Below are 15,731 nucleotides of genomic sequence, written 5' to 3'. Positions count from 1 at the left end.
CGGGGATCGAACCTGCAACCTTGGCATTATCAGCACAACACACTAACCAACTGAGCTATATCTACTTGACCTTATAATCTGACCTGGACAACTGACCATTTTTTGACGGGTCAGACATCTTACCTGTGGGAAATCCTATCTACTGTATTCCCATGGGGTACTTCTTAGAGAAGACAGAAGCACCTACACTGGAAATGTAAACCCGACAGTGGATGGCAGCAGCAATTTGCTTACTTAACATCAAGTTATGAAATAAATAAAAAAAAATATTGTCCAGTAGCACCTTATAGACGAACTAAGTTTGTTCTGGTATAAGCTTTTGTGTGCATGCACACTTCTTGCAGACGAAAGCTTATACCAGAACAAACTTAGTTGGTCTATAAGGTGCTACTTTAATTTTTTATTTTGACTGTGTCAGACCAACACAGCTACCTACCTGAATCTAGAATCAAGTTACGAGACACCTTTGTGTTGTAGGCTAAGCCTCCTTCCCACTATGGTGGCCAGCAGCACTGATTCCAATCCCTGTCTTAGATAAATATAGAATCCAGTCCTATGAATCCCATATCTATCTCATTTCAACACTCTACTTGGTGATCGCCTATATACAATTTATCACCGCAGGACTGGACATGCTGATAGCGCATAATGAACCTTAACAAGCAGCAATCCAAGTTATGATAAAGTGTGAAATTGGGTTGTACTCACGAGGAGCTCCTTCTGCCATCTCGATGGCTGTTATCCCCAAAGACCACAAATCGCTCTGAAAGAAACAATCACAAAAACACCCTTTAAGAAATGCACATTAGCTGAACCTGTAGCAAATTGGAAATTGTCTGATGGAACTACTGCTAGGCCAGAACAAGTTCTTGGCTAACTTAATGCTCAAAGTTTGATCTGCATTGTCTAAATTAAGTACCTGATCTCCTAAGCTTAGAAGATTTAGGCCTTTCAGACACCAATTTTTATGTTCTTCCCACTGTTAGAGCTGAAGAGTTATGGGGAGGGCCCCACAGACTGGGAAGGGGGGGGGTCACAATTGCTATGAAGCTATGTAATCCAATGTGATCCTCTTTCAATAACAAAGGAATAACTCTTTGAAATGTAAAAACCCAAACAGGCTGTCAGTTAATCTTCCTGCAAAGGCAAGAGGCAATTACTAGCAGGAAAGGGTTAAAAAAAAAAGCAGCCAAAATTATTTATGGATTGGAGCACCTGCCCCACGAGAAAGGCTAATGAATCTGGGGTTCTATTTTATTTCAAAAAAGTATATTCCACTTTTTAAAAATAATAACTATCCCAAAGCAGGGCATGTGAAACACACACAGACACACATTCAGATGCATATTTTACTTCAGATATACAGAAAGGCAGAGAAAATTGATGTCGAGGAATCTGTAAGCAATTATTGAAGAACTGGCCACTAAACAGATGCTGGCCCAGTCCAGACATAATGTTCTTGGTCTAATAAAACCTGTTTTTATTATACTAAGAATGAGTGTTTGGGGCTACATCCCAACTCCTCTGCTCCTTCCTCCCCTCTCTCTTGCACCATAATTTAATATTTCCAGGGCTTCTTAAACCACACTGTCCCATTAATCCCAACCAGGAAACGATGCTTTAAATCTTGAACTATAAACCGGTATACGAATCCTCCTGGCTTCATAATAGTTTCACCGTCTGGATGTTCAGTGGTACCTCGGGTTAAGAACTTAATTTGTTCTGGAGGTCTGTTCTTAACCTGAAACTGTTCTTAACCTGAAGCACCACTTTAGCTAATGGGGCCTCCTGCTGCTGCCGCGCCGCCGGAGAATGATTTCTTTTCTCATCCTGAAGCAAAGTTCTTAACCTGAGGTAATATTTCTGGGTTAGCGGAGTCTGTAACCTGAAGCGTATGTAACCTGAAGCGTATGTAACCCGAGGTACCACTGTAAATGGAAAGTTTGGTTTAAGAAAGCCCAGAACTGTTGAAAGAGGAAATGTGTGGTACGCATTCTAACAAATCATGGCAGAAAGGTTACCAATGTGGCACCCGCCAGAACCGCCTATGGTGCTCACAAAATATCTCAGTATATGTCTCCTCAAAAATCCACAATGCACTAAAGACGGTTTGTGCTTCCTGCTCAGTTCCTGACTGGTTTGGCTTATCCTACATTGAACATGCCCCCTCAGACGTGCCCATATTTCAATGGATGCCAGGAATGGACACCCAACCTCCTTTATGTTCTGAACAGAGGAGAGATGATGAGAGCTTCTCTCTGTGAGTAATGGGGTGAATGATGTTAAGTGGCTTTTTTCCTACTGATTTTTTTTGGAGGGTGGGTGGATGACTGCCTACACCTTTTTCGTGGTTCTGTCTCTTTTTCTGCTCTTCCGGACGTGGCAGCCATTTTGTGTTACACCGTGGCCCTCAGAGCGGCCATTTTGTGACGGACAAACCGCATCACTCCCTCAAAATTCTGTGTGTCCGCTGGCCCCCTGAAATATACTCGGAGTCAAGAGTGGATTTCATGCTCTTTATTCAGCTCATAGTGGTGAGGAGGAATGGAAGTTCCCCCAGAATGTCTGCTTTATATACATTATTTACATAATGGGCACCACATGATTGGCTAATTCCGGGATCCTCCTGTAAGCCAATCAGGTTGCGGATTCACTTCCACCTAGAGCTGGATTGTGTGGCTCCTGTGGGCCAATCAGACTGCTGCATTCTGGATCCTATTGTTCTAGGATCAATCAGACTGCTGCATTTTGGATCTTATTCAACTCAGTACATAACACCCCCAAAAAAGTTGCAGATCCCTGGATTATTACTTCTGAACTGGTTAACATAATCTCTAAGAAAATGAGAATTAAAAACTAATGCTAAATGTATCGAGACTATAAGCAACCGAAAAAATATCCCTTTCGGTGTAGTTCTTTTCTCTTTATTCTTTTTCTGGCTAATCTGTCATAGGAACATAGGAAGCTACTTTATGGTGCCAGACCATTGGGCCATTAGCTCTGTGTTGTTGACATTGATTGGCAGCGGCTCACCAGGATTTCGCAGGGGTCTTTCCCAGCCCTACCTAGAGATGCCAGGGATTGACAGCGAACGCTCTCTTTTGTAACTGGCTTTTCTAACTGCTCTTAACAGACTTTAACTGCCTTGGAATGCTCCTGTCAATCGCAAGCAGTTCACTGCCAATGCTAGGGCATTACACATCCACCCCAAGTCATTTTTCGATGAGAAATTAAACGACTGACATTTTTAAGATAACTGCAGTCAAGGATGGTGTGGTGCAAAAAACGAAATATCAAGAATTGGAATTTCTTAGTATTTAAAGAATTGCCATAAGCTAGGCAGTTTGCTAGACTACAAAATGAGAGGGCAGAACTCTTATTTAGATAAATAAGCCCGAAGTGTAGGCATTTAAAAGAATGGAAGATAGTCCAACATTTCTAGATAATCAGCTGAAGAAAAGTCTCAGCTGAAAGTGTAAAAATGTATTTTTTTAAGTACTTCCAACTGTGGTCAGATATACTTTTCCTTTTCCTTTCATCTATCCCCCTTTAAAATTATTTCACTTCTCCCACACGCCTTTGCTGGCCTTTTTACACCAATGAATCTCCTTCCCGAACCTTGTTAGCACTACGTTTACACAGAGGTAATACCGTAAAATGTCCCTCAGACCAGATGTTTGTTTGCCAGCTGTAAATTCGTTTTGCCTGTGTTGCAGGAGACATGCATATCGGATAAAATCAAATGCAGAATTACAATAATGTTTCCATCAGTGCAAGGATTTCTGATTGTGCAACAGAACATCTCTCCTTCCCCCACATCTGTTCTAAGGGTTCCTCCAATTCCCAGAGCCTAATTCGGGAGGGTACAGGGCATATGTGGGGGGAAAGTCCCACTGCACAAGTGGAAATCCTTGCACGGATGGGACTCCTTAGTAGGATATGTCCTACAGAATCTACTTTTTACTAGATGTTGACAAAATTCCACCAGGTGCCAATCATAAATCCTGAAATGGGATGGTAGACACCAAATCGTTTCCATTGACCTTTGCAATCCATGGAACAGGTTTGGTGGTTGTTGGTGTTATTTAGTCGTTTAGTTGTGTCCGACTCTTCGTGACCCCATGGACCAGAGCACGCCAGGCACTCCTGTCTTCCACTGCCTCCCGCAGTTTGGTCAAACTCATGCTGGTAGCTTCGAGAACACTATCCAACCATCTCGTCCTCTGTCGTCCCCTTCTTCTTGTGCCCTCCATCTTTCCCAACATCAGGGTCTTTTCCAGGGAGTCTTCTCTTCTCATGAGGTGGCCAAAGTATTGGAGCCTCAGCTTCACGATCTGTCCTTCCAGTGAGCACTCAGGGTTGATTTCCTTCAGAATGGATCAGTTTGATCTTCTTGCAGTCCATGGGACTCTCAAGAGTCTCCTCCAGCACCATAATTCAAAAGCATCAATTCTTCGGTGATCAGCCTTCTTTATGGTCCAGCTCTCACTTCCATACATCACTACTGGGAAAACCATAGCTTTTACTATACAGACCTTTGTTGGTAAAGTGATGTCTCTACTTTTTAAGATGCTGTCTAGGTTTTTGACTACAGGTCTGGTAGTCACCCTAAAAGCAGGGAATGGCTGGAACTCAGTGGTAGAGCACCTGCTTTGCATGGAGAAGGTCACCTGCTCAATCTGTAGCATCTCCAGGTAAGGCAGGGAATATCCTCTGTCTGAAACTGTGGAGAACTCTGCTGCCAGTCAGTGTGTAGACAATACCAAGCCAAATGGCCCAACAGCCTGACACTTCCCTATGTTCCTAAGTCACACAACGCGGATCAATAATCACGTCCCGCATTTGACAAAACAACACAAGAAACAATTAGGTTTCCAGTTGGCTTTTAACAGTTAGGATTACATGGTAATTAAGGTTTAAATAAAACGAGGCAGAAGTTTTCTCTTAAAAATAGGGTTAACACATCTGCATTCTCTTTTTTCCCTGCCAAGAAGAAATGAACTGCTATCTTCTTTTGCTTCTGAATAAATTTAGAAGCTTTCTGAAAAGATAAGTAAGTAATGGCAGACAGAAGAGAAAAACAAAACTATTACAAAGCGGCTTTTGTATATCTCCTCCATCACATGGAGTGTTTTCGCGTGGTATTAACCGTATTATTCGGCAGATTATGAAGCCAGCTCTGTTTGGCTAAAGAAACCAGAGGCATTTCTGTCCAGTATGTGTAGACTTTGGAATTTCCTCTTTGTAGCCAGTCATCAGAGGTTTTGTGTTTATTATCTTAAGCCAAAGTATGACAGGATCCAATCCGTATGCCTTTTTTGATGACAATTTACTTTGTTTGAAAAAGAAGGATGGCAGTTGCATTAATATGAAGCAGTTGCATTAATCGTATTGGACTATTTTTTTATTATTCAAAGTTATAACAAAACATATTTTCCAAAAACATATCCTTATCCTCCCCGCCATTTTTCCTCCCCCCACCCCCCACAAAACCCATCCCCCACCCCACCCCCCGACTTCCCTCAGTTCCAGTCTTTGGTTTCTCAGAGTTGTATAGATCCTCCAACTGTTTAGCTAATTATTATCAGTAAAAAATTGTGGATGTTTATTCAAAACCTGCCAAGGAGTCCAGTTCACTTTGTTGCGTCTTCAAATACTTTGTGAAAGGTTCCCATTCATCCTTAAAGTCACAGTTATCCTTGTCCCATAGCTTATGTGTCAATTTTGCCAGTTCTGCATAATCCATCAATTTTTCTTGCCATGATTCTTTAGTTGGGATTTCTTCAGTCTTCCATCCTTGTGCTACCATAACTCTCGCGGCCGTTGTCGCATACATGAATATGTTTTTCAGTTGGACTATTATGCCCAATAAGTTATATCTCAAGTGTATCCTATGACAACAAATTATGAAAACTACCTAAAATTAAACATCTACGTATACGAAGCTTATTTGAACGTTAGGGACAAAAGGACCATACTGACCTCATCCTGTGTTAACAAATTCTAACATATATCAAGTGCCATATTTCCACCAAGAAAGAAATGATAGGTTTCTCAAATCCAGCCACAGACTTAATAGAACTTTGGCTGGCATCAAGTGAAGACCCACAATTGATACCCAATAAAGTAAGTCTCCCCACAATTCCCATACTATGGTTTATTTTGCCAATATGAAAATGATAATTATGGGAATCATGAGCACCTTCCGATGACATGCCCATGGAGCCGGGTGGCGACTGCCTCAACTATTATTCCCCAAACTGGCAAAGCTGAACAGTCCTATAACTGTTACGCTCTTCTGGATCCAAGGAAGTGCTTTGTTTCAAGCAAGGGTCAGAACACTACGTCTTTCAACCAGGCAGGCATCACCACTTCCTGCTTTGAAGCACTGGTGCATTTATGGCAGCTTGTTAATCAAATTAGCTGGGCTAGATATGTTAATATAAGGCAAAAGGAACAGGAGTTTAATGTCAACCCTGCTCCAGCCAAGATGAGCTCTAAAATGAGCTTCTCCAAGCTGTGCTTGATCATATTCAGCCTCAGTTTCTCTCTATCTGCATGCAAGTCATTTTTCTTGCAGCTTATCTCATTGGAAACTTGTTCAACTGCTTGGTGAGAGGGCACCTAGAGGGAGGGATGGGTGAATCTATCAGTTTCAGGGTCTTTCCGTTTCTCATTTTTCCAATCCGAAGTTCAGTTCTGCACATTACCATGTCAGCTTGCAATTTTTTTTAGAAAGGTCCTCCTAAATATCCATCAGTATTCTTGTGCATGTCTTTCATAATATACATATCTGTATGCAATTTTGCATAAAATACTCATTTTTTGCAAAGTGATTTCCCTTAATGTAATGCCTTTTATTGTATGTTATTTTTCACTTATATATGCATTTTTATGCACACTTTAACAAAGTACATGCATTTTTGTGCATGTTCATTGGCTGGAAAACTACACTGCAAAATTCAGAGAAGTGTAAATGTAAAAGGACGGCTGTGCTGCAGTCAAAGTATTGTTTCAGGAAGCGCAAATTATGTGGGTTCGCCTTTAAATGTGAACTGAAACAAATTTCTACTGTCCTTACCTGGGAGCAACAGTGTCAAGAAATTGGGACAGGGCTCTTCATCCCACTGGTTAAGTGGCAAAGTGACCAGAAAACCTGTAAACACAGTCAACTCTACTGATTCTAGGATGGGATGTTGAAGCTCTTGGTGATGTCAAGTGCTTCCAGTTCCCTCCTTCTCAAACACTGGCAAAGCAGGAGAAAGTACACTGCTGTGCTTGAGAAAAGAGGAAATTATTAAACTCACGCTTATTCTTATGCTCTCCTCCTCTGTTTCAGCATGAGCCTTCATGCTGAAAGCATGTTGCTTTCCATGAGCCTAAAATTCACACTGTCCATTGGCTATCTATGTATAACCTTTCTCCCTTGCTTCTCCCTATCATTGAAGCTCTGCCTTCTGGTACCCATCTGGCTCCTTCTGTTGGTCTTTTTTAAATGTCTGATAAAAAACCTCAGCTCAGCCTGGTATTCTGAAACAGAACTTCTGGCTGGTGACTTTCCTCCATTCCTCTTCCCTTGTTTATCTAGCTACTTACATAGATCGTAAGCCTAAAGGCAAGGCCTGCATCTCCTGCCCCTCCCCTTCTTCTTCTTCTTTAAACACTGTGCTCACACCCTATTCTGGAAGTAACAATTATTTTTAAAAGGACCTGGGGAAAGGTGTCTAGCCCTGCACTGCTGGCTCGGGTCCAGAAGGATCTGGCACGATGCCTGAAATCCAGAATTTTAATGACAATGACAAATCCCTAATGAATATCAAGTTCACTTTCCAGTGACTGACTGCCTTATGGACTGCTCATCTCTCCAGATTTTTTTCAGAATAGAAAATTTAAAAAGGAATCAATCTGGCGCTGGCAAAGCAGTCTGCCTGCACTGACAAGCTTTTGACAGGCTTCACTCACTCAGAAAGCTGCCTCTGCTGCCTGCCTGCAAGTGAACAAGTTTATGAGAGGGTGATTTCAACCAGAGATTTTAGAAGCCAGCTGCTTAGGAAAAGTGGGTGGCCTTTGGCCCTCTTCAAAACAGCAAAACCATGGAAATCAGCATTCAGTGCACCTGCATATTTTCAATGCATTTTAGCTGCTGATTAAATTACTGTGCATCCTAACATTACCTTTCCTCCAAACAGCTTGGGGGGGGGCATGCATGGTTGCCCCTCCTTTTTTATTCTCACAACAAGCCTGTAAAGTAGATGGTGACATTTAAGATCTGCTTTTCTCCCACCCCACCCCCCACCTCCCACCCCCAAAATAAAAGCACCCAGGCTTCCTTCACGACCCAAGAGACTATGGGCTGTGTGTGCACGCACATTAGTTTTAGGGTTTCATGTCTGCCATTTGAAACCTACCTTGAGAATCATTTGATCGAAAAGAGGGGTGTAAATCTTCAAATTAAATACATACAATATTGTTTAAATGCATGGATAATGCCACACGTAGTTTGGCCCTGAAATGTTCCACTTCTCTGAACTGACCATTAATTTAACTTGCACACTGTGTTTTCGTTAGGAACGTTTTCTCAGGATTGGCTGGGTGAGATTCAAACCAGGATTCCTTGGCTTGTGCAGTGATGCCCTTCGGGGCGAGCCATGGATGCAGGAGCAAGAATGGGCAGCATAGTCCTTTTGAGTCCAAGCATGCTGCGTCCCAACCAGGTAGGTCACATGTTAGACCTAGACTTTTTATAAATGCTTCTGGGTTAAGCCTGGGTTAAGCCTGCTTGGATCAACAACCAGGTTCTAGCCTTGCTTACACAGCTCTGTCATCTTGCTCCAGGTACCTGCCTGTCACCTAGGTCTGCTCTCTTGCCTATCTTCTCTGCTTTCCAGTCTGCCAGCTTCCTTAACAGCTTTCCTGCCTTCATTCTGGTTTTAACTTCCCTTCATATAGTCTTCCCTATAATAGCTTCTATGCTGGTCCACCTGTGGAACTTCCTCAGAACATCATTCAACTCCAGTCTCAGTCCTGCAGGACTGGAACTTCCACTCCCCCTGTGCAAAACTACTACGATCCAGCATTAGCAACCAAGGATATATTAGGCAACATCATCTTTTAAGATACCTTGAAGTCGTAAGTGGCATCAGGGTTTTCGTCACAGGCTATAACCTCGGGGGCCATCCAGTATGGAGTTCCGATGAATGTATTTCTTCTGCCAACTGTTCTGTCAAGCTGAGCACTGACTCCGAAATCCACTGGGAATCAAAGCAACGACAACAGGAGAGCTTTAATGAGGCATAAACATGGCTTGATTTATGCGAGGCAATGAAAGGACATACAAGTCATGTTAAATGACAAGAGGATGGGGCCCCCCGCCATGAACTAGGCAAAGTTCATGGGGAGCGCCATTCATTTTGAAGATCAGAGCATTCCCTTCCTTTAAAAAGGACTGGAGCCCAAGGAAAGTTCAACCCACAGAATGTTCTCCCCTGTATTCGGTGGGTTTTGGACTCAAGTCATTGCGGGCCACTTGCTTGAGAGTTGATTTCAAGCTGAGATTTCTGAGAACAAGGTGCTACCTTTGTTGTGGGCTCATAAGGGCTCCACATCTCTCTTCAGAAGAGCTCGTATCTACAGCTAAAGCTTGGAGTTCTTCTTGGCCCAACACAATTAGGAAAAATGTCCACTCAGACACTGCTTAGTCCCCAGTGCTACTCTGAGTGTTCCAGTGTTCCTAGACCAGCAACCTACAGAAACTAATCACCTTTTAGCCAAATATCTAAACGGTGTCACTTTACTTTTAAGTGATTTTCATGGTGAGCTCTTTCAGCTGTACAGCACAAGTGAGTTGGACTAGACCGGCAAAAGGAATGCCGCTAGCCTCTCCCAATTATTTCCCACTCCTGCTTCTCCCTGGCCACATCCCCTCAAGGACCAGCTGAAACCGAGGTCTCGAGCTCGTTAAACAAGCGGATCTTTGTAGCCAGAGTTGTTTACATGCTGATCCCCTGCCCAAGTCCACATAGTTCCTCGGGGACTTGAAAAGAAGGACAGTTGATTTGCATGGAAATGATTTGCAGGGCTGGAGAGTAGGAAAGTGTTTCTAAGAGAGGCAGGGACAGCTGCGAGGGATTAATAGCCATCTTGAGTGGGGTTTTAAAAAAAGAAAAAGCTAAACCTTGACCACTGATATCCCTAGCCAGAATCTCTTCATTTTACAAATTCTTAGCAGAAGCTGCCAATTATTTTTTTCCAGGGTTTACTCTGTGACCGTTAAGAAACTTAAAATAAGGGGAGTCACAGTTTTTAGCTCTCATCACCTGCTTATGGTTCCACATGGTTCTGCATTCCAAAATGCGATCATGGCATGCAGATTCCTGGACCTTCTTTTCAAATTCCTTCCAGGCCAGTGCTTAGCTCTACTTCTTAGAGGAGCTCTTGACTTTGGTATTAACAACCGAGTCCTGCTAAGGTGAGGACCAGCTAAGTCTTTTCAGAAAAGCCTGATTCCACGCTTCCCTGCAATTTCCCACTAGTTGGGAGGGGTGGGAATTCTTACCTAGTTTAACTTCTGCGTTTTCTGTCAGCAAAACGTTTTGTCCTTTAATATCTCGATGGATTACTTTATGTTGGTGGAGATGGCTTAAACCCTAGTGGAGTCAAAAAAAGAGAAAGTCATCATTACATTTCAACTTTCTTTTAGCCATCCATCGACAGCTGGGGTCAAACGCAACCCTACATTACAAGGGGGTGGGGAAATATCACATTAGGGGATGGAGTTGAAGTGGTCCCCCAAAATTTCATTTAGTTATTTGTTACTTTTCATGTCTACAGGTGCTTTGCCCAACCTTCTCTCTCTCTCTCTCTCCCCAGAAATTTTTAAGCTCCCTTGAATTGTCTGGGAGCAGCTTCAGTCAGCTATCAGTCAGACCACCCTATTTTCCCAGAGTGCATCAGCTGGAATAATGTTGCATCATGACATACCATTGGTTCCAGACAGTGCTTTTTTCCTTAAAAAATGTTCAGGGGTACTCTCATTTTCCTACTCATATTGAAATACTGCCCCTCAATGAGGCCAAACTTAGATTCACAAAATGCTTAGGGGCATGCGTACCCCTGCGTCCCTCCCCCCAAGAGCACTGGTTCCAGATACACTGCTTGAGGGAGGCAGAGGGGGGTGGGAGATGGGTAATTGTTTCTAACCACACACCAAATCATTTTAAACTTCCATTGTTTCTATGGGGGGAAATGCAATCAAATTTTAGCTACTTTTCAAGGAAGCCACTCGTGATCCTAACAACAAACACTTGCTTCTCCTTGCTAGTTTCAGTATCAATAAACTGCAATTCCAGATTCTATGATGTAGCGATGAAATAAGCGCTCAGGGAAGTGAGGAGAAACCTGCCACAGCCACACAAATTACTACGTAGCTTGAACGCAACCCTAATCTAATCATAGCTCATATTAAAAGCTTGTCTTGAGAGCTAGAAGTAAAATAGCTTGCCTTTGTACCTTTTTATTAGGTCATTAATTCTTCTCATTTTTCGTAGGCTCCATTTTTATTTCACACATCCACGTTGGAGGGTTTAAAAAATAATATCCACCTAAATTGCAATTCTAGTAAAGTATGGTTTGCTTTCATGGCTATATACATATCTACTTTAGATTTCACATTAGCATTCATATGTTCAAAATGAAAAAATACTTTCACTGTCTACTTGCAGCATTTATGAGTCGTTTTATTCGTATTTCACCAGGGCTGCATTTTTGAAAAATAGGGATGCAGAAATCTGGCTGTGCTGTTACCTAAGAGGTTTCCCTGTAATTTATTCTCTGGATTCTAGGGTTAAATTTGTGCTCTTTAACAGCATGTGAGCCTACGAGGACACCTTATAAAAAAATCAGAACACTGGTCTGTCTAAGCCAGGGGTCAGCAAACTTTTCCAGCAGGGGGCCGGCCCACTGTCCCTCAGACCTTGTGGGGGGCTGGACTATATTTGGGGGGGGGGGAGGAATGAATTCCTATGCCCCACAAATAACCCAGAGATGCATTTTAAATAAAAGCACACATTCTACTCATGTAAAAACATGCTGATTCCTGGACCATCCGCAGGCCGGATTTAGAAGGCAATTGGGCCGCATCCGGCCCCCAGGCCTTAGGTTGCCTAACCATGGACTAGAGAACCCTTGTGGTCCCTTCCAACTCTATGATTCTGTGATTCTCCAAGTCTACCTCTGCCTGTTCTGGCTTACAGCAGCTTTGCAAGGTTTCAGTCCGAGACCTTTGCTATTCCCACTTGGGACCTCATATAGCCACACAAACACGCCCCTTGAACATGCAACAAATGGCAAGTTGGGTTTTCTGCAAAATGTAGTTTGCTCCGATTCAGCAGTAAAGAGCAGGTTTTCATGGGGAAAGATCTGAAGCAAAAAAAAAAGTGTGTGTGCTTGGACACAGGGCTTTAAAGCACTGACCGTGCCTGGAAAGTGAGTAGGAAAAGGTGGATAAGTCCTAAGCTTTTCAGTCTTGGCTCCTTATGAAGTACATATACGGTATGATCTGATTTAAGGTATAGGTATGTTGCATGGCTGTTCGCTGTTTTGCAAACCGTTTCTTTTTAATGTTTTGTTTTGAAGAGGCCCGTAAAGGCTCTGCATTTTCTTCAGGGACAATTACAAATAGAACAAGGTAAGAAGGCCCAAAAGTCTCCTTATTAGTATATAAGATTTAACTGCACTGCCTCTTAACTCTGAAGAATGCTGGTTGGGAATATTTACTGTATTCCTAGATTGCACGATGCTATTTTTACAAGCCTTCTGCTGATTTGGAGTGAGGAGGGGATGAAAACTTTGTTCTACTCAAATTAACTTCTCTTAGGATCCAAGCCTCACTGGGGGATTTCTCCTCCCCCAAGCAGTCCCCACACCCCAGCGGACGCTGTTCACAAGCTCTCTGCAACCTCTGAGAGAGGCTTTTTGGGGTACAGGTGGTGACAAGGAGAAGATGCGAGAAGAAAACTCTGTCAGCTTCCTTGAGCTTCCTTGGTTCTTAGGATCCAAGTCACTTGTGCTTAAATTGAGGCCAGAACTGATAAATATACAAAGGAGAGGTAGAGTATACACTCTCGCAAACACAAAGTGCCCTGGGTGGGGAGATAAGGCACAAAGCTGTGAAAATAATGAATTTAATCAACAATATTGATTAAGTGAGCCAGTCTCTTAAAGAGAATTCAGGGTCCCTAAACTGCTGGAAGCTGGCAATAAATACAGCATTTAATGTTTTGTGGTGTCAGAGGGTGAAAGGTGTGAAATTCGTTGTAAGGTGCCAAGGGTAATTCTTTTGGAGGGAAACGGTTAATTGTTATTTTATTTTATTTATTTATATTACATATTACATTACTATATTATATTATATTATATTAATTATTATATTAATTATTATATTATATTATATTATATTATATTATATTATATTATATTATATTATATTATATTATATTATAATATTAATTTACATCATAACAACTACAACAACATTACCCACAAGGGAAAAACAACCACCTCCCTTTTTAAGAAGATTTGTCTTTTTGTTCACTTTGTTTATAGCAGCGGTCATTACATGTTGCACTAAAGAGCTGCACCTTTCGGTTTGATATCCAGGAGGCAGCGGAGGCTAGGTTTTCATGCCACTCATTCCTTGGTAACCTCCTGTTTAAATTACTGCAATGCATACATCTGTAAAGATGGCCAAGAGGCATTTAATTCTCCCATATATTTCTCCCCATTTCCTCAGATCCAAGAAAGATGCCATAGACCATCATTCAAATCAGATGAGATTTGCAAGGATGAGGGACAGGGCCTTCTTCGTGAAGGCCCAACCCGCACTGTAGAACTCTTTGCCAAGCAATGCTCCTCACACCATCTCCCTAAAAGTATTTGGCCAGACATCATTTAAATTCTTTTGGCAAGTGGCGTTCACCACTGCTCTTCTATTTTGGTTATTTAATTTGACTGTCTGTTTTAATGCTGAATCATGTAAATGAGATGAATGTAACACCCGGTTTTTGCATCATGCCCTGTGCTGTTTTAGGTCAGAGTTTGTGCTGCCGCTGTTTACCTATTTGGGTTTTATATCCATTGTTGTAGCGGAGCATTATGCCATGCCTTAGTTGCCATGCATCGTTTTGGATACTTATGGGCCAAGAGGAGGTTCAAAAATATTATAGATTTAAGGAATAATAAATAATAGACAGAATCACTTGTGATTTTCCCTCAGGAAAACCCATCTCTATGGTCCATTCAAGATGGAGTCTCCTGAAGCACTATCACTGGTGGTCATAAACAAACAGGAAGGAGAGATATCCATCTCTCACCTAACCTCTTTCTCTCTCTGTGGCACTCTTGGTTTATGAACAGACTGTAATTTATATCCTCAGAGTCCTGCGCGGTCAGAAACCTGATCCTGTCCTGCTGATTTCACTTATCTAAATCTGTGTAAGACAAGAGTGACTGTTTTCTGTTATCTGAGAGCAGCTTTGTTCCTTTTGCCCAGGGATAGGCATCCACAAGGGGGGAAACCCTTCACACTGACTGCATAATCTTCTGACGGCCCTCACAACTTGAAACCCAGCTTCCGGGTTTTGTTACAGGCTTTCTGACATGCCTGGCGGGTCGCAGTCTGTGCAGGCCTAGCCTAGCTGAGCCGCCTGCATAACCCGGGACCACCATGGGTTGAAATAACATAGTGCATTCTATTAAATGGTGGGATTTTTGCCAACAGAATCCCAGGCCCTATGGTAAAAGTAACACATGCACTGGGTCTGGAACACATGCAAAGCTAAGATTCAATGGCTTGGCCTCAACTACCCAATTATAATAATAATTTATTATTTATACCCCGCCCATCCAGCTGGGTTTCCCCAGCCACTCCAGGTGGCTCCCAACAGAATAATAATAATAATAATAATAATAATAAAGTGATAAAACATCAAAAATTTAAAACTTCACTAAACAGGGTGTCTTCTAAAAGTCAGATAGTTGTTTATTTCCTTGACATCTGATGGAAGGATGTTCCACAGGGTGGGCACCACCATCGAGAAGGCCCTCTGCCCGGTTCCCTGTAACCTCACTTCTCTCAAGGAGGGAACCGCCAGAAGGCCCTTGGAGCAGTGGCCGGGCTGAACGATAGGAGTGGAGACGCTCCTTCAACAACATGTTGAATTGTGCTTGGAAATGTACTGGGAGCCAATGTAGGTCTTTCAGTACCGGTGTTATATGGTCTCGGCAGCCCACTCCCGGTTACCAGTGTAGCTGCCGCGTTTTGGATTAGTTGTAGTTTCCAGGTCACCTTCCACGGTATGGTGAGAATGTCAAGAAGCACCCTTTGGGTTTATATGCTCCTCTCTCTCCTTCACCCCCTTTTCGATGAGCATTCCACATTCCCTCTCAGTTCTGGAGATAGCTACGGCTTAGAATAACCTTGCATCACATTTTCACTTAACTGTAATTAGCAAACAAACCCACTTCTGATCATAGCTTTAAATTGTTCCTTGGTGCTAATTACCGTTTAACGAATATGTTGGTGCAGATGCAAACCTAACTGTAGTCACAATCAGAACAGAAAAAGGAATGAGGGATGTTACTGTGAGACATGAAGTATAGGGGGAAGAAAGTCCACATGGGGCTTCCCAAACTTTGGTTCAGAGGCAGAATATAGTTATGTAATAAGTCATAAG

At 42.4% G+C, this 15,731-nt stretch overlaps 1 protein-coding gene and 1 long non-coding RNA gene across 9 annotated transcripts in view; one reads left to right on the top strand and one right to left on the bottom strand.

Annotated features, from left to right (window-relative positions):
- The window catches only part of TNIK (TRAF2 and NCK interacting kinase), a 295,093-nt gene that overhangs the window by 106,117 nt on the left and 173,245 nt on the right, over positions 1–15,731 (bottom strand). For 5 of the 7 annotated variants that reach the window (XM_077929773.1, XM_028731575.2, XM_077929774.1 and 2 more), the window contains exons 6-8: positions 10,556–10,646; positions 9,121–9,251; positions 709–763 (exon numbers count right to left, since the gene is read on the bottom strand). In XM_077929773.1, coding sequence (XP_077785899.1) covers positions 709–763; positions 9,121–9,251; positions 10,556–10,646 — 277 coding nt within the window. Of the gene's footprint in view, positions 1–708; positions 764–2,340; positions 2,445–3,033; positions 3,124–9,120; positions 9,252–10,555; positions 10,647–15,731 lie in introns of those variants that run through there. The other 2 variants (XM_077929778.1, XM_077929777.1) reach the window with 2 other exon arrangements.
- On the top strand, positions 2,436–14,379 carry LOC114597980 (uncharacterized). Of its 2 annotated transcripts, none has more exons than XR_013393112.1 (4): positions 2,436–2,534; positions 8,569–8,714; positions 12,634–12,685; positions 14,273–14,379. It is a non-coding gene; the product is annotated as an uncharacterized LOC114597980 (long non-coding RNA). The 2 variants fall into 2 exon arrangements; XR_013393113.1 differs by lacking the exon at positions 14,273–14,379 and adding an exon at positions 13,790–13,947.

The sequence above is a fragment of the Podarcis muralis genome, chromosome 6, assembly GCF_964188315.1.
Source record: "Podarcis muralis chromosome 6, rPodMur119.hap1.1, whole genome shotgun sequence".
Classification (NCBI taxonomy): domain Eukaryota; kingdom Metazoa; phylum Chordata; class Lepidosauria; order Squamata; family Lacertidae; genus Podarcis; species Podarcis muralis.
This window is presented reverse-complemented; position numbering and strand designations above follow the sequence as displayed.